This window comes from Apium graveolens, chromosome 9, assembly GCF_009905375.1.
Source record: "Apium graveolens cultivar Ventura chromosome 9, ASM990537v1, whole genome shotgun sequence".
NCBI classification, from domain to species: Eukaryota; Viridiplantae; Streptophyta; class Magnoliopsida; order Apiales; family Apiaceae; genus Apium; species Apium graveolens.
In genome coordinates this window covers 7,158,656-7,182,057 of record NC_133655.1, presented here as the reverse complement: position 1 = coordinate 7,182,057, position 23,402 = coordinate 7,158,656, and the positions used below count along the sequence as shown (strand labels likewise).

Genomic DNA, 23,402 nt, shown 5'->3' with positions numbered 1-23,402 from the left:
AACTCTTCTGCGTTTTAATTATACATAAGCCCCCATCCTCTTCGTCCTCCAGCCTGATCATTGAAAACCGTTCCTCCATTTCTACACTTGGATTTCGAATGTGTGTCATACAAGCCTAACTGATTAAACTTTAGAACTGAAACAAAAGAACCTAACGAATAAACATACTAAATTGCTTATGAACTTACGACCATGTCAAAAGACAAGACTACGATTTAAATAGAATTCTTTTAAATGAATGAACGAAGGGTTTTTTCCATAAAAGTCAGATTCGTGAATATTATACCACCATTGGCACCATTGGCTTAGTCATCCTTCTTTTGTCATTTTTAAAAATATAGTTTCTAATTTTTAGCTTGATGTTCGTAGAAATTTTTCATTTAATTTCAACTCTTGTTAATGTAACATGAGCCACAAGCTCCCTTTTAATCAGTCAACTTTAGTTTTCCATGCTCTATTAGATCTTGTTTACACTGATTTATGGACTTCTCCCGGAAATTTTGGTACACGACACGTGGATACGGTACGAAATGACAGGAATAATTAGTATATGGGTTTGAAAAAACACGAATAGAATTAGTGTCGGGTTTGGTTTTCCGAAATAGGTACACGACACGGAATGAAAGTACACGGAATAAATATATAAATAAATAATATTTAAAAATATTTAATATGTATAATATAATTTATATATTTATTCTAATACCAAATTTAAAATATGAATATTCTATTTTTATAATTTATGTATTCGAAATTTAGTTATTTACTATCCTGAACAACTTATTTATCTAGTATATTTTCTACCAATTGATTTTTCGTATATAATTAGTATAATGCCATATACCAAATGGGTAGACATGAGTTTTTTAGTTTCCGGTTAGTGTCAACTAAATGGTACACGAATATAAATCCGGGTCATTTTGGGTTAAAAATTTTGACACAAAAATATGAAAGTACGTTTAACGAATGTACACGTACATACCCATTTTCAGGTCTATCTCCAGTGTACTATATTCATGCCTTCAAGTATTATATCATTTTTGATCACTTTACCAAATATATTTGGTTTATCCTCTCAAATACAAATCTGACACATAACCATTTTTGTTAGATATAAAGCTCTAGTTGAGAAATTTTTTGAGAAAAATATTAAAGTTCTTTATTTTGGCAATTGAGTGAATATGAAGCCCTAACAACTTTGCTTACTATAGATGGAATATCTCACATCACATCCCTACCTCACACTTCCGACCATAATGGTTTTGCGGAATGTCAACATCGACATATTATAGAAACAGGTCTTTGCCTTCTTGATTATGCTCATCTTCCCGTTAAGCTATGGTTAATGCCTGTAGTAAGGCCACTTATCTCATTTATACATCACGCCATGTCTTACTGCTCAAAAAAAGAACTTTTCACCCACACAGAACCCCGGCACTTTGCCATCTCACGTTGCCTATTATACATGAGCCATAAAATGCTCAGCATCCATTTCCCATCCAATCTGGTCTTAGTCCACCATTGACACCCTCTGTGAAACCGTCTCATTCTCACTTTGATGACAATACTTTGTTCACTCTTTGTCTCTCTACTTGTTCCATAAAATCTTTATGTACAAGTGTACACAATCGCAAATAAGATAATAGTTAATAACAAATATTGTTCCTCAAGGACCGTCTAAGTGTGTAAATCACAATGAATATCAAATAATTATGTTAAGAACACAAGAATTAGTTTTGATTTATTTAATTAACAACTAAATTAACTAACTAATATTATACTAGCAAAGAGAATGGACGAGTTTTAGATACGAAAAATTGAGTCAAGATAATTACTTCCCCCTAATATTCATGTCCGTAGTAATAAAGCAGTGTAATACTATAACAAGGTCACAGTTCACTAAGCTGAAATTCAATAATCATAGGTTTTATAGATTCTGTAATAAAACTAAGATATGTAGATGCCCAATTTAAATTTCAAAATACTATTATGTACCAATTTTACACAGCTATGCAAGGTAACAATTTATGTCTATACTGTCACAACATTAATGTCAATAGATACAATCTAGCATTATTCAAGTATTGTGTCAACCCTCTCAGTATTATAATTATTAACATGCTAGATAGGCAATAGCAAGTATTGACATTGTTGGACTATTGTTTTTGTCTCAGTTCATGAAACCTTAGTCTTTGTTTGCATTTTCTTCACATCCTTTTAAATGGCCACTATCCTCAAACAATGGATAAATGTGTGTCTGTGTGTGTGTTTTTCAAATTGCAAATGGGAAGAGAAGGGAAAAGGGTATTTGAGATGGAAGTAAAAGTGATGTTCTTCTATATTCCTTCACTCACCAATTTATCTATCTGAAAAAAATGAAACATTTTTCACTACATGAACTTATTACCATTAAAGCACTACAGAACTCAAGATATCAGAAAATGTAGAAAGAAAAAGCGGAAAGGGAAGAGTTACACAAAGTAAAAGGAAAAGGAAAAGTGGATTGATTGATTATCATAAGGTTGATAGATTGATTATCCACAGTTCTTACAGCAGAAACAGTTTAAACTCTGGTCGATCGTTGAAACCAGCAATTTGCAGTACGTTAAGGTGGATGTTTTGAATCCACTTGTATAGTTTAGAGGGAGATATTAACTTAACATGGTATGAGAAATCAGTTGAACCGACGTTACAATAACGGGTTTTTCGAATTTACACCTTTAGCTTAATACTATCAAAATGTCATAGAGAAATCACCAAATATATTTATTTCTCGAAGTTCAAGGTATGATTAACCTACCAAAGGAACAGTACTGCTGGCAAAACCAAAAGAAGAGAAGATAAGAAAGCAGAACCATGGTAATTTGCAAAAAGTTTATCTGCAATAAAAATTGAAAGATATGAGGTAAAGTTTATAGGAAAAGGTCAGAAAATAAAAGAATGAACTGCAGCAAATCTGAAAATATAATGGGATCCAAGTCATAAAATATGTCTTGTAGCATAGACATAAAAAGATTCCTCTCTGTATCTCAGATAAATTATGCAAGGGAGACTGGTAGTTTTGTATGGCATTAGCAGAGTTTTTGGCACAGACCGGTGGAACAAGCAGTAAACAATCACTTGTGGTTCCCAATGCTCTTAGTATTTTATGGTCCCGTTTGCATGCTACAAACAATAAGAGTTTTCATTCCCGACAAAGTGTTGGTGCAATGGCAGAGTTCTTGCGCGCGGAAGATCAAAACTGTGTATAATTCCCGTGCCGAAATGATTTTGGATTTGTTTATCGCATCACCTCTTCAATGTTAAAATGAACTAAAAAATTTCATGTCACACAATAATATAGGTCATATGTACTACATAGTATCATGACTCTTCCCCTCATCTAGATAAAAAAATGAGATTACAAATTATATTTGCAAAAATGTATTAAAAAGACCATTTTTCTAAGGATGACTATTATTCTTAAAACAGAGTAATCCAAAAGGCATTTTATATCTGCTCCACCCTTGCCACTCCCTTGCACCTCCCAACAACTTTTCTCAATTTTTAATCTTTTTGCTCTCTCCCACAAGGCCTAATGCAAATCAACCATAGCAACTACTGTACTAGCCCTCTCTAATCCTTTTCTTCCAACCAACATTACTAAACATGAACAGAACAGAGCTTTAATCTCCCCTGCCTCTTTTAACAACTTCCCACCATTTTCACTCTCTGTCCCTCTTCTTCTCTAACCACCCCTTCTTTTTGGCCAACAAAACAACCATTATCATAGTTGTTTAACCTCTCATTCTGTATGCACAAACACACATATATAAGTATATAAATCTGTAAAAGAAATGTGCAAACAGAACATAGAATGATGACATACAGAAGAAGTGAGTTTCACCATCTTTACTCTGCACTTGCTGTGATTTTCTTCTTTTTTGCTTCTTCCACAGCTCTAAACTTGGATGGAACTCTCTTACTTTCTTTCAAATACTCCATTCTTAGTGACCCTTTATTAGTTCTTGAAAACTGGAACTACAATGACATAACTCCATGTTCATGGACTGGCATAAGTTGTGGCGAAGTTGGCTCAAGCCCAGCCGACATTTTTCGAGTCACGAGTCTAGTCCTTCCAAACTCCAGTCTTCTTGGTTCAATACCAGAAGAGTTGGGTTTAATACAACACCTCAGAACTCTTGATCTGTCCACAAATTTCATGAATGGTACTTTACCAGGTTCACTTTTTAATGCTTCAGAGCTTCAAGTTCTTTCTTTATCCAACAATGTCATCTCTGGTGAGCTCCCAAAGTTGATTCCTGACCTGAAGAATCTGCAGGTTCTTAATCTCTCTGATAATGCATTGGCCGGTAAAGTCCCGGAAAGTCTTACTTCCTTGCAGAATCTCACTGTTGTGTCTTTGAGAAGTAACTACTTTTCAGGCTCAGTTCCTAGTGGATTTCAATCTGTTAAAGTCTTGGATCTATCTTCAAATATGTTTAATGGATCTTTGCCTTTGACATTTGATGGTGAAAATTTGCAGTACTTAAATCTTTCTTACAACAAAATCTCAGGGCCATTTCCTTTAGATTTTGTAAAGAAGATTCCAGCAAATGCATCTATTGATCTCTCATTCAACAATCTCACTGGTGAAATCCCACAATCATCAGCTTTATCAAACCAAAAAACTGAGTCTTTCATGGGAAATGCTGATTTATGTGGCAAACCATTGAAAAAGATTTGTTCAATTCCTTCAACATTAACCACTCCTCCAAACTTCACCACAGCAAACAATTCAGCTCCAGCTATTGCAGCCATTCCCCGAGACTTCGACTCGAGTCCATCCTCAGATCAAAGTCAAAATCCGAAACAACATGGACTTAAACCTGGAACTATTGCTACAATCATAGTAGCTGATTTAGCTGGACTTGGATTACTTGTCATGATACTACTCTATGTCTATCAGTTGAGGAAGAGGAAACAAAATGTTAAGTCCAATGCAAGTTACGACAAGAAAGGACCCGGGCCTGTAATCAGTTCAGCTGTTGCAGCAGGCACTTCATTTGAGATTAGTAAGTTTGGTCCTAAGTGTGGAGAATGGTCTTGCACGAGCCTTACCGCCAGTGAAGACATGTCAGGCTCAGAAAGCGAAGACCATAAAAAGTTGAGTAACAGCAATGCAGAGGAGATTAAAAAGTATACATTGGAAAAATCTTTGGTGATAGTGGATGGAGAGACAAACTTAGAAGCTGAGACATTGTTGAAGGCTTCAGCTTATATATTGGGATCAAGTGGAGGGAGTATAGTTTACAAAGCTGTGCTTGAAGATGGTGTTGTTTTTGCAGTAAGGAGGATCGGAGAGAGTGGAGTCGAGAAGCTTAAGGAGTTTGAGACTCAAGTCAAGGCCATTTCTAAATTGCGCCACCCGAATTTGGTTACGGTTAGAGGGTTCTATTGGGGTGAAGATGAGAAGCTTCTTATCTCTGATTATATCTCCAATGGAAGCTTAGCCAGTGCTGGTCATAGTAAGCTCTCTTTCTTTCTCTCTTCATTTTTTTAGCCTCATTTTAGCTTAAAATTGGAAAAAAAACATCTTAGTATTAATTTTAGTTTCTAAGGGCTTGCTCCCGAGTTTTTTAATGGGAAGGAAGGAAGTGATTAGGAGGTAAAGTATTTTCATCCCATTTTTGGAGTGAAAGTTTTGAAGTGAAATATTGTCAAATCTGCATTCTTTAACACTTGCTTTCACTCGTTTTAAAAACTCGGGAGCACGATTACGGAGGGAAGTGAAACTACTTACCCTCCACTTATTTTCCTTACTTTTTAAAACTCGGGAGCAAGTGGTAAGTTTGTTAAAGCTACTGTATGTTGAACTATAGATTTGACATGAATGCTAGAATGTTGTTTTCAGTTTGAAATTGCATGCAGAATCATAAATTTCAGTTATCTGGTAAAGATAAACCAATCCAAACAGCATTTTTAGGTGCATTCTGTTCTGTGGCTAGCCATCATTACATGACTAGTTAATATCAATCACAATCATAAATTTGTTGTGGCATTGTTTGTGGTTCCCAAATGTTCTCCATTGGAAAAACTAGAGTTCAGGGGTCACTGGCTGGTACAAAAACCATAATAAGCATCAAGCCAGAAGCATGTGTCTTTCCTTGTCTTTTACTCCTGCAGGTTGAGCAAAGATTACATTCATGTCTATTCAGTGTCATAATTGTTGTTGCCCCCACAGAATAATCGATATCGATCTTAACAATTTTTTGTGGTACAGTATCTAATTATCAATTAGTTTTTCTCAACTTATAGTTATGCCTGATAATTTTTCTTGTATGTTTTTTGTAAAATTTCAGAAAGATTTGGTTCATCGCCGTCTCATCTGCCATTCCAAGTTAGAGTAAACATTGCTAGAGGAATTGCTCGAGGATTAGCTTATATCCATGACAAGAAACATGTTCACAGCAACATTAAGCCTAGTAACATTCTCTTGACCCCGGATCTGGAGCCTGTTATAAGTGACTTAGGCCTTCACTGGTTAATATCAGGAAAACACAAGTACAAAACTGATTGTTCAACGCGACATTTTGGTAGCAAGAGGTGCATGTCTTCGAGTGAAGGACCACAAGACCATCCATCATCTAGCAGTCCTTACATCGAGCCTAACGGGTTCATGGGCTGCACATCTCCGTACCATGCACCCGAGTCGCTCAAGAGCCTCAAGCCCAACCCGAAGTGGGATGTTTACTCATATGGCATAGTGTTACTTGAGCTTCTGACAGGGAAAGTGTTTTCTGATAGGGAGTTAAGCCAATGGACAGGAGGATTATACGACGCAGACAAAACTCGTGTTCTGATGATGGCAGACGTGGCGATCAGGGCTGATGTGGGTGGTCGAGAGGATGCAATGTGGGCATGCTTTAAGTTAGGATTCAGTTGTGCTTCATTGGTGCCACAGAAGAGACCTTCAATGAAAGATGTAGTACAAGTTCTTGAGAAAATAATGCCATCCTCTTCACGTTGAATAGTGAATGATACGTTTGGCCAAAAGCTAGTATCGATGTTGGATTTAAAGGTATATACTTTTTGGTCTTTTTTGACTAAGAAAGTTTAGTGCATAATTTAAAGTGTGTCTCGTGTAACCAAGTATGAGAATATGTTGTATGTTTGTTTCATCATTTAAAGTGTTTCTTAATGTATAAGCTGTGTCTGTCTTTTTAATCGACATGGAATCCCTTTCATCCTTTCTCAATCACGCCTAGCATTCAAGCTTCATTCTTAACATTAATATAATCTATACTGAGATCTAGAATCAAAAGCAGAACTTAATGCGACAAGAGATAAGTTTTTATCACCTGAGTTACATCATCGCGTTCGATGGATTATGGACTATTTTCAGATTTTGAAGAAGAGGGGTGTGTATACATGTTAAATTATTCTCTTGGCATCTGCAATGACTCGGAATGTAACTTAAAACTTACCGTTAATTTTAGGTCTTATTCAGAGTTTTTTTAAGGGAAGGAAATGTGATAAGGAGATAAAATACTTTAATCCCATTTTTAAAATAAAGTTTTAGAGCGAAATTTTGTTAGATTTGTCTTCATTACAACTTGTTTTCACTCCTTTTAAAACTCGGAAGCACAGTTATGAATGCAAGTGAAATTACTTTATTTACTATCATTCATTTTCTAAACTCGGGAGTAAGGGTTAGATATCGTAAAGAATCTGGTCAAATGTAGGTCATGATTGTTTATAGAAACCAAGAACTTTAGCAACATGAATGATGCTTGTGAGTTGATCAACTGCTTCACTAGCTTGGACCTGGTCCTTCTCAATTACAGTTGCTAGTACTCTCTCGTATTAAACAGATAATAATTACTTTTTGTCGGTGGGGAAATAATTAAATAGAGAAGTTGTGTGTTTTTTTATTAGGAGGTAAGTTGATTCTGATAATAACAGTAAACAACTCCACTTGGGGGTGGATCCCCCAGTTATAAATAATATACGGCTCGATTTTTCTTAACAAACCACGAACAAATTGCAGCGATCGTAATCATAAATTGTTGCAAGCCCATTTCTTTCTGATACCCAAATGAACACAATTGCCCACAAGCCCAGTACCATACATTCAATTGACACAGTTGACAACACATCTCATAAATTTGGCTTACGATTTACTCTTTTTTTTCTCGTCAAATTGTATACAGTTTTTTTTCTTACTCGGGGCGGCCGCGCTACTCTTGGGAGCGGCCGCACCCGTTTGGAAGAAACTCAGGATGGCCGCGCTGGATCTTGGAGGCGGCCGCGCTAGGTCGATTTTCAAGAATCCTGATATGTTGGGTTGGTATTTAAAGACTTTAAAAAGACGTATTTCATATAGAAGAGGAAGAAGAGAGCAGCAAGAAGACCTAATAGCACAATACAACGAAGGAGAAGAAGATCTTGTTTTTACTTGTGATTCTTTGCTTAAATTGTAATCTTGGATGCTTGTTTTCTTTATTGTTTGAACCTAATACTCTTGTTAACGTACTTTTGATTATTATTCAGTTTATAAAGATTTAGTTAATTAACATGCTTTCATTGGAACCCATGGTGACGATGAGTTCGGTTATGAACTAATCGTTGTCATGGGGTTCTAACGGATTTACTTATGTATTTCTATAGTTAATTGTTTTGATATTTAAGTGTGTGGTGATTGTATGATATCCTAGTATTGGTTGTGCGTTCTTATGTGCGTCACGAACATATAAGATAATTTGTTAATCTCTATTGAAGCGACAGTGAATATAGAGGTTTAGAACTTGTCATGCTAGTATAGGTTCATGTATTTATTATGCATGATTCGTAGGTAATTTTAACCATCTTACTTGTCTTATGTATTTACGATAGATAACGTGTGCATTAAACGTTATGTTGTCAAATTCTATAGACATATAGGGTCTCAACATAATTGGTGTCTATTCAGCTTCTATCTCTTTTGTGGATGTCTAGTAGTAGGGTATTCGTACAACGAAAGTTGGCGTTTACTAGTTTCGTGTAACCTGATTAGTTGTCATCACCATTGCATGCTAAGGTTAAGAAAAATGACTTTGAATGAAGTATTTAATGAAGTTAGAATCTCATGTTTGTCTCATATAGTTAATTCAATCACTTTTATTCTTAGTTAATTCCATGTTAGTTTAATCTTAGTTATAAACATCTCAACTTGTTATTGTCTTAGCATTAAGCGATAGCCATACTATGTTGCATAGGTGCATAATCTTAAGTTAATCAAAAAGAGTCTATGTGGGTACGAATCTGATTTACAGGTTATACTACTTGCGAACGCGTATACTTGCGTGTAATTTTAGCGCGTGTTTTCTCCATAACAAGATTTTGGTGCCGCTGCCGGGGACTTGGTGTTAATTTTTAGTTTATGTGCTTGACATCAGTGGTCGTTAAAGTTCACTGACTCGGATTCTTTTAATTTCACGGTTTATTTGTTCGTGTTTCAGGTACTCTAGTTTTATTGTAATGGGAGATCCAGCAGCAGCAACGAAAGTGTTGATGGATTATTCTCAACTAAAGATTAATGACGTTCAATCTAGCATTGTCAAACTAGTCATCGCGGATAATACTTTTGAGATCAAACCTGGCATAATTCAGATGGTACAGAATTCAGTCCAGTTTGGGGGTTCTCCAACGGAAGATCCCAATATGCACATTAGAGATTTCATCGAGATCTGCGACACTTTCAAAAGGATGCGGTAAAACTGAGACTTTCCCATTCTCTCTGAGGGATAAAGCTAAGAGCTGGTTATACTCTCTACCACCAGGATCTATTACTACTTGGGAAGATCTTGCTCAAAAGTTTCTCACTAAATTCTTCCTATGGTGAAGACAGCTGCAATCAGTAATGCTCTTACTCAGTTTGCGCAGCAATCAGGAGAATCTCTATGTGAAGCTTGGGAGTGCTATAAGGAGATGCTTAGGAAATGTCCTCATCATGGAATATATGATTGGATGATCATCAATTGCTTATATAACGGTTTGGGAGCACAGTCAAGACCCATGCTCGATGCAGCATCAGGTGGGGCATTAAGGGCAAAGAGCTATGAGGAAGCTTATGCTCTAATTGAGATGATGGCTGCGAATGAATATCAGTATCCAACCCATAGTTTGCCACAGGGCAAGGTAGCAGGAGTTCTTGAAGTGGATACAGCTACGGCTATCACTGCTCAACTAAAGGCGTTGTCTATGAAGATCGATTATCTGGCCAACTATGGAGTTCATCAGAGGACAAGTGTTTATGAGCTTTGTGCAGGTTCACATGCGAAGGAGCAATGCGCTATATCTATTGAATCAGCTCAGTTTGTGAGCAACTTTCAGAGATCGCAGCAACCAGTTCCAGACACTTATCATCCTAACAACTGGAATCATCCTAACTTCAGCTGGAGCAACAATCAGAGTGTGATGCAACAGCCGTTCCAACAGTTTGGAAATAAGCAATTCAATCCTCCTGGTTTTCAGCAACAATTTGCACCAAGACAACAACTCCAACTTTAACAACAAACTCATGAAGGTGCAGGTCTATCTTCGAATAAAAAATCTGAATTGGAGGAGTTGAGGCTTATGTGCAAAAACCAGGCTCTTATATACCAAAGCCAGGCTGTTTCTATCAAGAATCTGGAGAATCAAATAGGGAAAATTGCTAACTCCTTATTGAGTCGACCTCAAGGAACTCTTCCTAGTGATACAGAAGCTAATACAGGCAAGAGGGAAGTCAAAGAACAGATTAATGCAATCACTTTGAGGTCTGGAAAGGTCGCAAGCCCCCAAATTCAGCAAGACGAAAAGTCTGAAAATTTTGTCCAGAATACAGGTGCGTCTGCACCCTTGCCAATTCCAGAAAATGAGGTTGTAGCTGAAAAAGTTGTGCAGAAGGATGCCGAGGTGGAACCGAAGAAGAAAGTTGTTGAAGGCAATCCTCCTGAGGATAATACAGGGGATAAACAGGTATATTCGCCTCCCCCATTTCCTAAAAGGCTTCAAAAGCATAAGTTCGACAAGCAATTTGCCAAGTTTTTGGAGGTTTTCAAGAAGCTACACATCAACATACCGTTTGCTGGAACTCTAGAATAGATGCCGAGCTATGCTAAGTTTATGAAGGGTATTCTATCTCGGAAGCTAAAACTTGAGGAGTTGGAAACCGTTGCTCTAACGGAAGAGTACATTGCTATGCTGCAACAGAAACTACCTCCTAAACTTAAAGATCCAGGAAGCTTCACTATTCCTTGCATCATTGGCAATCTGTCGTTCGACAAGTGTTTGTGTGACTTGGGAGCTAGCATCAATCTGATGCCCTTGTTCGTTTTCAAGAAACTTGGACTACCTGATCCAAAATATGTGAACATGTCTTTGCAACTGGTTGATCGGACCATCACTTATCCACGAGGTATAGTGGAGGATGTCTTGGTCAAGGTGGACAAACTCATCTTCCCTGCTGATTTTGTAATTCTGGATTTTGAGGAAGATAAGAAGATTCCCATTATCTTGGAAAGACCATTCTTGGCTACAGGCCGAACTATGATCGATGTGTTAGTGTTTGTGCCCTGGAGACAACACTATTATGTTTATATTATGAAACATTTGGATTATTAATTCTGATTATATGGATTATTCTTTAGTAATTTATTATATCTTTATTTTCTGCGATAAGATGTTAGATTAATAAATGTCATTGGAATATGATATGTAATTTTATATCTCTAGGTGACTTAGAAATGAGATTATGAGAATAGTAACGATATTCCTAAAGATCCCTAGTCGAGTATTATTAAGGGACAATAATAATGCATTAAGACTAGTGTGAATGTTGACTGATGAACACATCTCATTGATCATAGGTATAGTGATACTAAAGTCAAAACACAGGCACATATATTATATACATGGTGCTGAAAGACCCAATGTGAGATTCTACATGTCTGTTGTTTCATAAGTAATTCTCATAGTGATAATGATGTATTGGTCCTTAGACTTGAAATCATTATATTTCTATATGAGAATTAATATACTTTGGTTGCATTAAAAGTTACCTTTGACCGGGTGATGATAAAAGTGTATATTGGGTATATTATGAATCATATGAGAAATATGAATGATCTAGAAAGGATTTAACCCTCCTATTTTAGGAGTGATATTATTGGCCTCTTGTTTGAGTTAGACTATGAAATGTATGGCCATGCTCAAATGTTGATTTGATGTTATAGTCTACTCATCGATCAAGAACCTGGATTAAATTATGAAGAGGATGACACATAACATGCCTCGAGTTTAATCTATAATATATGGTTAAAAGGATTATAGTACATTGTACATTATACACAAAAGGTTTAATCGATCACTGATTTAATTATTATTACTTGGGTAACAATGATGTATTACTAGATGCCGCTCATTGTTTATGATTTTAAATTAGATTTAAAATTGTTGCCAACGTAATAATAACCTAATGGGTCACACAAAGAATGATTGGAGGATTATTTAATTTAAATTCGGATTTAAATTAAATATAAGTAATTCGAATTATTTGTTATTAATTAAGTGTGACTTAATTAATTAAATAAATAGGAAATTCGAATTTAATATTAAATCCGAAATTAAGTTATTGGATGATTAAGTGAGACTTAATAATACAATAATTAGAATTTCGAATTTAATAATAACAATAACTCTAAAATTAAGTTTAGGGTTGGAGGCCCATTAACTCTTGCCTATATAATATATTTTTCTAATAGAAGTAGGGTTACGCGTTTTATTTGATAAAATATAAACCCTAGCAGCTTGAAGAGAGATAGAGAGAGCAAGAAGGCGGCCTCAAGAACGTGCTAGTACACACCCATCCTCCGGGCGATCATTCGTGTGGATACCTTCAAGGCGTAGATCGTTCCAGCGACGGGCTACGTGATGATCATTCAAGACCTCCATCTTTCCATTAACGTAAAGCTTCTTAAGGTAAACATACTGAACTACGAATTAAATATTATTTTTCGCATGGATCCTAAGGAGGGTTTCGTTTTTTTTTAAGATTTAAATTTACATTTTCGTTGCGTTTATGTGCTAAAAACCCTTCACGATGTGCAAAAAGGAGAGCTTACGATGAAGATTCAAGATCAGAAGGTCACTTTTAATGTGTTCAAGGCACTAAAGTTACCCACAGATAAAGAGCAGTGCTTTAAAGTAGAGCGGGTCGACTCTAACGTGAATTCGGAGCTTGAGCAATTTCCAAAGTCAGATACCCTAGAGAGATCCCTAATAGGGGAATCATTTATTGAAGATGATGAAGGAGCAGAGCAACTGCAGGTTTTGAATGCACCTCCGTGGAAGAGGAAGTTGGATATGCCATTCGATTCTCTTGGGTTAGCAGAGCTGAAAATTTCTCAGAAGCGTCCCGAGCCGTCTATTGAAGAAGCTTCCACACTTGGGCTCAAACCGCTGCCAGATCATTTGAGTTACGCATTTTTAGGTGCACCTCCTGACAAGGGTTAGAATATATCTATGATGTAGAGGGTAGTCGGACGGATCCTCGCATACTTACAGAGGGTTCTTCTCATGCGCAACATATAATTGATAGGTTTGGTCTTGGTGGTGCACATTATAGAAGGTTGATTCTGCGTATGGAGGCCATACATGACATCCACCGACGTTATTCGCCTCGGTTTTTTGGGAATGTTCTCAACATCGGGCACCATTTTGGGAAATGTGTCAAATAAAGGCCAAGCATTCTCATCCGGCAATGGCTCAAATGCACTTCCATATACATTTCTTGCATTGTCTAGCCTATACCACTTACTTATAAAACTTGTGTAATCTAAATTTTGATTGGCACAACAAGTTAGCACATGAGAGCGTGGAATATGGAATGTCTGCCATTTGTTACAAGTGCATATATTTTCCATTAAGCGAACAATGTGCTCATTTCCTCCTTTTTGGCCACGCTTCAATGTAGTCACGGTGAACACCCAAGTGTCACGGTTAAATACCTTCACATAATGGCCACGTGCACGTTCCCTCCATCTATTAAGCATTTTGTTGGAATGAAGTGTGAATAGATTGCCATCAACACATTGCTTCTCTACTTCTATTCGTCGCTGATCAAAGTAAGCAACCAACTTGTGAAATATAGTTTTGACCAATGTAGCGATAGGGAGCTTTCTTGCCACCTTGATAGCACTGTTCCAACTTCCAACCATGTTAGTTGTCATAATCCCAAACCTTTTGCCTTCATCAAAAGCCAAAGCCCGATGACTTAATGGATTATCAACAAACCATTCTTCTACTCTTGGCTCAACAGCTACCAATGCATTCCAATGCCTAGAAAATTTAGGCCCTGTAAGTTGGCTACACAATGGAACAATGCTATCCTTCAACACCTTTTTGAACTCCTTCTCAAAATTTGCAGCTAGGTGTTTAGAGCAGAACTGGTGATGACTAAGTGGTTCACACCACCCAAGCTCTGGACTGTTCATAACAGAAATAATCCCCTTGTGCCTATCTAAAATGACACAAACATCTCTCCTCTGAAGGACAACTTTTTTCTTCACCATTTCCATGAACCAAGACCAACTTGCCTTATTTTCTCCCTCAACAACTACAAATGCCACTGGATGAAGGTGGTTAAAACCATCAACTCCTGTAGCTGTCAACAAGACTCCACCATACTTGTCATACAGATGTGTACCATCTATAAGAAGTACAGGTATATAGTGTGGAAATGCATCTATACAAGGCTTCAATTCCCAAAAGACTCGCTTGAATGCCACCACCTATTAGAATAAAACATATTAAATGAGTCATATTTAGCTAGTCAATAATGAATGAACAAACAATAATGGATACAAAAACTAAAAAATAGATAATGTAATCACCCCAGCTATAGGCTCTCCTAGATCATGCTCCTTGAAGTACCAATCAACAACTGTTCCATGATTGAATGATAACAATGGATTCATAAATTTGGGAAGGTACTCATAAGACTCTTCATAGGACTTGAATATAGCTTTTTTTGTCATCTCTCTTGCATGCCTAATCTTCCTTCTTGAAGGTCTATAACCAAAGTGGCTCATAGAAGTAGCCTCTAATACCTTCTCCGAGACACTAAGATCTGCAGCTATCTGTGTACTAATGACATGTGCAATATTTGATGAGCTCAAGTTACAGTGATCATGGGAGATGTTTGGGTTGACACATGTATGTGGACCCTTAGTTTCCATAATTTCAAAAAAATTATGAATGGCTCTCTTTCTTGCTCTTAACATCCAAACACAACATGTCACCTTCCTCTTGCATTCAACTTCCCAAACCCCTGAACTGATTTTAGCACCTTTATCTCTTGGTGGTTGGCAATATGAACATCCTTCACTACACGCATCAACTTTTTTTTGTATGAAACATTGTTCCATTTCATAACTCTAAAGCATTAAAAATATCAATTGATTTATTTAGAACCAGCTCATGAAATGATGCTACCATTGATGACCCATCAAAACACTTGTGGAAAGGAATGTCTTCGTCTCTAAATTCGGAACTTACTCTCGAGTTAGTGTCACTATACAAATGACTTGTGCACCTACTAGAACTTCCACTTGAAATACTTCCACTTACTCCACCACTAAAGCTACCACTAACTTCACCATTTTCACTAGTTCGTAACTTTTTTGAGTTATACGAGCTTGAACTTCTTTCACCACTTATGGACATCTCACCCCTAACAGTTGAATTTTGTACGAAGTTAACCGAAATTTTGTCAATATAGAGCTCTACGTAGTTTCTTAAACTTGAAAAAGCCACCAAATTAAATATATAACATCATCGTCATCATACATTGGTGCAACTTCAAACATATTCATTGAAGGGCTTAGAAATCTATGACATATGTTCAACTTATACAATGTATTATCGGTCCACAACTTTGTATAGAAAAGATCTAATAACCCTTCAAAACTAAGATTAAACTCTAATTTCACCAATCTAGTCATCTTTCTATCATAGTTAACACCTTCTACATCATCCATCATGTGACACCCTCAATCTCGGGGTTAGGAAATGAGGACCCACACACCTTTAATCTAATAATTAAATAAGCATAAACCCCGATTAACTACTAACAGGATCAAACAGGATAAAGTATGAGACAAGATTACAACTACCAACCATAAAATATAACTTACAACCCCAAAATAATATTAAATAAACATAATTGATTCCGACTTGGAACCGACAGATAACCCATTGTATCTTTACAACCTTCTGGCTAAGCGCTTTCTCACTCAAAAACACCACTACCTGCTCTGGCAACCGGAAGCCCTCAACACGGTAGGGACCACCAGGTACGCTCTTACGAGCAATGCACCTAAGCCTGGCCATCTTCTTGCTTAACTGCCATGGTTAGATTAAAATAAAACATATGAGTATAAAACTCAGCAAGTAACTATAAAGTAGTTCTACAATATAAAATCCACAATATACTTTACCAATCTCAGGGCATTCTACTTTATTTGTTCTAGGTGGCAGATTTCCATCTTTCGGGTTATGAAAGGGTTATGAAGGAAAAATGAGGGGCTTTCAAGGAACAAGGCTCGAAGCAGGTTGAAAGCCGACATTCATCACAAATCATTAAAGGATCAAAACAGATCTTTCAGAAAGGAAAGCAACAATATTTCACTATATGGAACCAATTATATGATCAACAGATTAAAATCAGGGTTCACGAGCTTTAAGCTTCACAATATCACAATCAACTCTTTTCAAAGCAATATAAACCATTTTCATTTTTTTCAAAGAATCAATTACTGAGTAGGAAGTTTCAATTCCTTTTTAAAATCAATATAGAACCCTTGATTGGTTCACTTTATCTTTCATTTCATTATAATACGGGTGATCATCCCGTACCGACCTCCATCCGGTCATTAAGGTACCATACGGCATAATTTCAGCCTTAAACTGGACTAGCCCCGCTAGCCTCTTACAATGACTGGACTAGTCCCACTAGCCTCTTACGTCCAATCCAATCCATCAGGAATTCGTTTGGAAAACCTTGAGTTGGAAAAAGTAGGTTTTCTAAATTCATTTTATCATTACCAAGAATATGAAATCATTCGGACTCTTTCAAGTCGAAACTCATTCTTAGATTCAATTTCAAGAATTCAAAGTTAAGGAAATGAATCAAGGATAAACAAGATGAAGTTCTAGGGGTTTTGAATCAATGATAACAACGTACTTAAGTTAAAAGAATCAGACTGTTCCAAGGATCAATAGGGGATATGGTGATCAAAGAATATGACATCATTACAAGGGGTTCGTAAAGGTAATTATAGGGTCTATAACTGTTCATGGCATAACAAATAAGCTGAACAGAAAAGATAGGTTACCAAAGGGTTGAATCAATAAGCTTAGCAGTAATAGTTTTATAAGATCAAAGACATGGTACCTCAAATCAATAACAGGGTTTCAACAGTCCAATACTCTACATGGGATGAACAACATTCTCTCTATAAACATTTACACAAGTAATTAGAGTTACTTGTCTGAATTCGCTTTCCTGTTTCACAAAGGTTGAACTACTGCCACCTAGTATACATTTCCCTTTCCTAGCTTGAATGCCCTCACATTCCGAATCTACAATCAAAACCAAAACCTCAATTAGTTTCTCAACTCTCGTTCCCGGAACGTTCACTCAATATGATAGCTCGATTATACTTCTGACTCGAACTATACGAGTATAGCTTATATACACACATGCACATAGCACATAACACATTCTTTTCTCATAGCCTTTATATCTCTATATAAATACTCGATCACCAACTTATACTCGCTAAATCTTGACTATTCTCCAAATCAAACATTTATAACTCATACGAACACACAATTTCATTCCTAGCTAATTACTTACGACCATAGCTATCACTTATAGCTTTTAAAATTAAGCAACTCAATTTCCCTTTTTCTTTTATCCTTAATTTGAACCAAAACAACAATCCCACAAGCAAAATCAAAGATTTTCACATATAAACACTCAATCATTCTTTCAATTACCAAAAATCAAGTTTTGACCTTTATTTCCTATGGCCTATGCGGCCTTAACACTTATCACAATCAAGAATCAAACATGCAAAGCCCTTATTTGACATGCATCAAGTATATCATCCCAAACTAGTTTAATTTCATTCTTACGACTCAAATAAACTCATAATTCAAACGTAATCATGGATGATCACTCAATTTAACACTTAATTCAACTTAATCGAGTAGAAACATTCGAAATTTCCAAGAATCACAACATGCATGCATCAATTTAGACTATAAATCATTCTAATTACTCTACAATTTATAAAACAATCATCAATAGATCATTTGCACCAACAAATCAACATGATTTTCCAAAAAAAGAAGAACCACTCAGCCTCTTCTAAGAATCCTCACATGCAAACTCAATTTCAAACTTTTGCATCTTTAATCACACTAATCTCATAACATTAAGCTAGATTAACATTCATAATCAACAAGAATTAACTCATCAACTTGTAAACTACAAAACCATTTGGCCTTTCAAAAGAAACCACATGCAAACACAAAATAATTGATTAAATACTAGAGCTCAGTGTTTAACATCATTGCTCACCACCGGTTCACCAGAGTTCATCACCGGTGGCGGTGACATCACGGTGGTGCCCCCATTCGGGGGTTTCCAACCTTCAACCACCGATTTTCTCAAGTGATTACACACATGCAAGCACCCATCTTCACTTTAAATCATTCAAGAACCAAAACCCTTTTGTTTTCATGAAAACCGAATTCAAAACCACCAAATCCAACTTTGGTTTTTCTCAAAAACTTAAAGATAGTGACATGCATGTATGTATATAGGTAGATATCACAAAATCTATCTCACACAATCATGGTTCTATAATCGAAAAAGAGCGAAGAATAAGTGAGAGGTTGAAGAGAGAGTGTACCGAGAGTGAGAGAGAGAGAGAGAGAGAGAGAGAAATCCCGAGAGGGATGAAGAAATAAGAGAAAAAGAAAGAGAAGAAAGAATCTCGGGTAAAAAGAAAGAAAAGAGGAGGTGGGTGAGATTATATACTACCAAGGGAGGGGTAGTATGGTAATTAGGTATCTCATTTCTGATTCACTTTTTTTCTTATAAGAAAACGAATTTGATTTGCAAATGTCTCTCCCGGAAAAGATGAATTTGATACGAATGATAATTTTAAGACGTATATCTCGAAATTAACTTTCCAACCATTACTCATAATAAACTTTTGAGCGAACGGTTGATTTTATACGATTTTCGCAAGTTCATGCTATTAATAGCATTTTATCACATAAAATTCAATTTAAAATGCAACGATCACCAAATAAATCCGTCCATCATTTTTAGAAAGTTTACAGGATTATTACCAAGATAACATAACAAATCTCATGCAGTTATCTTACTCATATAATTTTATAAAAATGTGTGAAGGTTAAATAAACCTTTATTTAAATCAAATAATTCCCTTAAATCCAAAAAAATATCAACAGATCACGTAATCATGCATACGGACAAGCAAACACATATACGAGCACATCAAAACTCATGTCTGATCATAGAAATTATCCTTCTTAAATATTATTCCCTTTTTACGCGTTACGGGTCACGTTCGGCCTGACGGCCCGACGTTCAGCGTATCGACCGACACATCACTAGGACGCTATACTTCATTTAAACATTCATTTCACACAATCATACATATTTCACATTTTATATACTTTAAATCCTTATTAGGACGGGTTCCGTTCTACCTGACAGCCCGACAACACAACTTAACTCCTAAGCTGACTCTTTAAATTGGAACGCTTTTACTTACGCTCCTAGATTCTAATATACAGTAATGATAATTAACCATCACTTAATCACATAATCATAATCACTTCACATAAATCACACTTTATTGATTTAATTACGTCACAAATTTCTCAGTCGTCACAATCTACCCTCCTTAAAAGGATTTTGTCCCCAGAATCTAGTCTAGGCAAATAGACGGGGATACTTTTCTTTCATTTCACTTTCTAATTCCCAAGTTGATTCTTCTACTAGTGGATTTCTCCACAACACTCTAACTAGAGGTACAGCTTTATTTCTAAGTGTCCTCTCCTTTCGGTCTAAGATTCGAACTGGTTGTTCCACATAAGACAAATCCGGTTGAATTTCTACTGGTTCCAATTCGATCACATGGCTCGTATCAGCATTATACTTCTTCAGAAGAGATACATGGAATACATTATGTAGATGTTGCATTTCCAGAGGTAGCGCTAATTCATATGCCACATTCCCAACTCGTCGCAGTACCTCGAATGGTCCAATATACCTGGGACTCAACTTCCCTTTCTTTTCGAATCGAGTTAAACCTTTCCAAGGAGATATCTTTAGAAAGACTTTGTCTCCAGGTTCAAATTGCACATCTTCTCGTTCTTGATTTGCGTACTTCGTTTGTCTATCTTGAGCTGTAATTAATCTTCTTCGAATCATTTCTACCTTTTCCTTTGTTTGTTGAACTAGCTCTGGGCCAATTAATTTGCGCTCACTAACCTCGTCCCAATATATAGGGGACCTACATTTTCTTCCATACAACACTTCATAAGGTGGCATGCCAATACTCGCGTGATAACTGTTGTTGTAGGAAAACTCAATTAACGGAAAATGATCGTCCCAATTTCCTTTGAAATCTATTGCGCAGGTTCGCAACATATCTTCAATTATCTGAATTGTCCTTTCACTTTGTCTGTCCGTCTGCGGATGGTACGTCGTACTCATTTTCAGCTTAGTTCCCAAATGTTCATGGAATTGTCTCCAAAATCTCGAGTTAAACATTGGATCTCTATCAGACATGATAGATACAGGGACTCTGTGACGCATCATAATCTCATCCAAATATAATTTGACCAACTTTTCCAACGATAATCTTTCATTTATCGGCAAGAAATGTGCTGACTTCGTCAACCGATCGATTACCACCCAAATCGCATCATGATTGGACTTGATTTTAGGTAATCCTACCATGAAATCCATCGCTATATGTTCCCATTTCCATTCCGGTATATCCAGTGGCTGAAGCAATCCGATTGGCCTCTGATGTTCCGCTTTGACTCTTTGATACGTATAACACTTACTTATCCATTCCGCAATTTCCTTTTTCATGCTTGGCCACCAATAACTTTCTTTTAAATCCTGGTACATTTTCGTACTTCCAGGGTGAATTGAAAATCTCGAGTTATGTGCTTCTTGCAAAATCTCGTGCTTTAGTTCCACGACATTAGGTATCCAAATACGTGAGTTAACACGGTATATTCCTTTTCCATCATTTTGAGCTTTAATTTCTTCTCCTGTCAACTTATCCTTTTCGCGATTCATTACTTGCTCTTGACAACATCGAATCTTTTCCAAAATTTTGGGTTGAAATGACATCGCATATATAGCTTCACCTCCAAATTCTGGATTCTGCACTTCTATTTTCATCTTTTCAAAATCCTTGATCAATTCTTCCGATGACGTTAACATATTCAACCTTTCCTTGCGACTTAGAGCGTCTGCTACCACATTTGCCTTTCCAGGATGATAGTTTATCGCACAATCATAATCTTTGATCAATTCTAACCACCTTCTTTGTCTCATATTCAATTCCTTTTGAGTGAAGATATACTTTAAACTCTTATGATCTGTATAAATCTTGTACTTTTCCCCGTATAAATAATGCCTCCAAATCTTAAGGGCAAACACAATTGCTACCAATTCCAAATCATGCGTTGAATACTTTTGCTTGTGCGGCTTGAGTTGTCTTGACGCATATGCTATTACCTTCCCGTGTTGCATTAACACACATCCAAGTCCTTTATACGAAGCATCACTGAATATTACAAATTCTCCTTTTTCATCCGGTAACACCAACATTGGGGCGGTTACCAGCCTCTTCTTTAATTCTTGAAAGCTTTCCTCGCACTTTTCCGTCCACACAAACTTCTCATTCTTTCTTGTTAACTTTTTTAATGGGACAGCAATCTTAGAGAAATCTTACACAAACCTTTTGTAGTATCCGGCTAATCCCACAAAACTTCTGACTTCCGTAGGAGTCTTAGGTCTTTCCCAATTCATTACAGCTTCTATCTTGGCCGGGTCCACTTTAATTCCTTCTTTATTAACTACATGACCAATAAATTGCACTTCCTTTAGCCAAAATTCACACTTTGAAAACTTAGCGTACAGCCTTTCTTTTCTCAGAATTTCCAAGGAAATCCCCAAATACTCCTTATGATCTTCTTCCGTCTTGGAGTAAATCAGTATATCATTAATAAACACAATAACGAATTTATCCAAATATTGCTTGAACACTCTATTCATAAGATCCATAAATACGGCTGGTGCATTCGTCAAGCCAAACGCCATTACCAAAAACTCGTAGTGTCCATATCTCGTTCGAAACGCTGTCTTGGGTATGTCTTCCGCTTTAATCTTTAACTGATGATACCCAGATCTTAAATCAATTTTGGAGAAACACGAAGCTTCTTTTAACTGATCAAACAAGTCATCGATTCGCGGTAGAGGGTACTTATTCTTAATCGTCAACTTATTCAATTCGCGATAATCAATGCACAACCTCATACTTCCATCCTTTTTCTTTACAAACAACACCGGTGCGCCCCACGGGGATATACTCGGCCGAATTACTCCTTTATCCAACAATTCTTTCAACTGAGCGGCCAATTCCTTCATCTCGACTGGCGCCATACGATAGGGAGCTTTCGATACTGGTTCCGTTCCAGGAGCCAAATCAATCGTAAACTCGGTCTCTCTATCTGGAGGTAGTCCAGGAAAATCATCAGGAAATACATCCGGAAAATCTCTTACTATTGGGATATCCTCTATCCTCACGGATTCTTTCTCCACATCTATAACATGAGCCAAATAAACTTCGCATCCCTGACGTATTAATCTCCTCGTCTCGATTGCCGTTAGGAATTTCTTCTTTTCCCTCTTTCCTTTGAATATCACTTCCTCACCATCCTTGGTCCTTAACTTCACCTTCTTACTTTTACATTCTATTTGCACCTCATGGTTTGACAACCAATCCATTCCTAGTATGACTTCAAATTCGCCTAACTTAAAGGGAATTAAGTCAGCAGAAAAGTGCCGACCTTCTATAATCACATCACAATCGGGACAAATCTTATTAACAATAACTTTCTCTTGATTTGCTACCTCTATAATCAAATTAGGTTCCAGAGGGTACGCAACACAATTTAACTTATCAAGAATACTTTCAGAGATAAAAGATCTAGTTGCTCCAGAATCTATCAATACTTTTACTTCTACTGAGTTAATAACAAGCATACATGCC

At 36.6% G+C, this 23,402-nt stretch overlaps 2 protein-coding genes and 1 non-coding gene across 3 annotated transcripts; 1 reads left to right on the top strand and 2 right to left on the bottom strand.

The window, feature by feature from the left end:
• Positions 1 to 3,485: 3,485 nt before the first annotated feature.
• On the top strand, positions 3,486 to 7,210 carry LOC141687268 (receptor protein kinase-like protein At4g34220). Its single transcript, XM_074492476.1, has 2 exons — positions 3,486 to 5,507; positions 6,342 to 7,210. The coding sequence occupies exons 1-2, from the start codon at positions 3,857 to 3,859 to the stop codon at positions 7,007 to 7,009; spliced, it is 2,319 nt and encodes a 772-aa protein (XP_074348577.1). The 5' UTR covers positions 3,486 to 3,856; the 3' UTR covers positions 7,010 to 7,210.
• Positions 7,211 to 9,870: 2,660 nt separating this feature from the next.
• Positions 9,871 to 9,977, bottom strand: LOC141688373 (small nucleolar RNA R71). The gene has a single exon (XR_012561818.1). It is a non-coding gene; the product is annotated as a small nucleolar RNA R71 (small nucleolar RNA).
• Positions 9,978 to 13,511: 3,534 nt separating this feature from the next.
• Positions 13,512 to 16,040, bottom strand: LOC141684944 (uncharacterized). Its single transcript, XM_074490076.1, has 4 exons — positions 15,850 to 16,040; positions 15,559 to 15,733; positions 14,895 to 15,437; positions 13,512 to 14,792 (listed from the first exon to the last, which is right to left on the bottom strand). Exons 1-4 carry the CDS (start codon positions 16,038 to 16,040, stop codon positions 13,512 to 13,514), a joined length of 2,190 nt encoding a protein of 729 aa, XP_074346177.1.
• Positions 16,041 to 23,402: the final 7,362 nt, after the last annotated feature.

Bases quoted from the DNA above. Each gene is read 5' to 3' on its own strand.
- LOC141687268 (XM_074492476.1), top strand. From the start codon at position 3,857: ATGATGACATACAGAAGAAGTGAGTTTCACCATCTTTACTCTGCACTT. The intron at 5,508-6,341 runs GTAAGCTCTCTT...GTAAAATTTCAG, and splicing joins CTTAGCCAGTGCTGGTCATA to AAAGATTTGGTTCATCGCCG.
- LOC141684944 (XM_074490076.1), bottom strand. From the start codon at position 16,040: ATGGATGATGTAGAAGGTGTTAACTATGATAGAAAGATGACTAGATTG. The intron at 15,734-15,849 runs GTATGATGACGA...TTCAACTGTTAG, and splicing joins ATGTTTGAAGTTGCACCAAT to GGGTGAGATGTCCATAAGTG. The intron at 14,793-14,894 runs GTGATTACATTA...TTATTCTAATAG, and splicing joins TAGGAGAGCCTATAGCTGGG to GTGGTGGCATTCAAGCGAGT.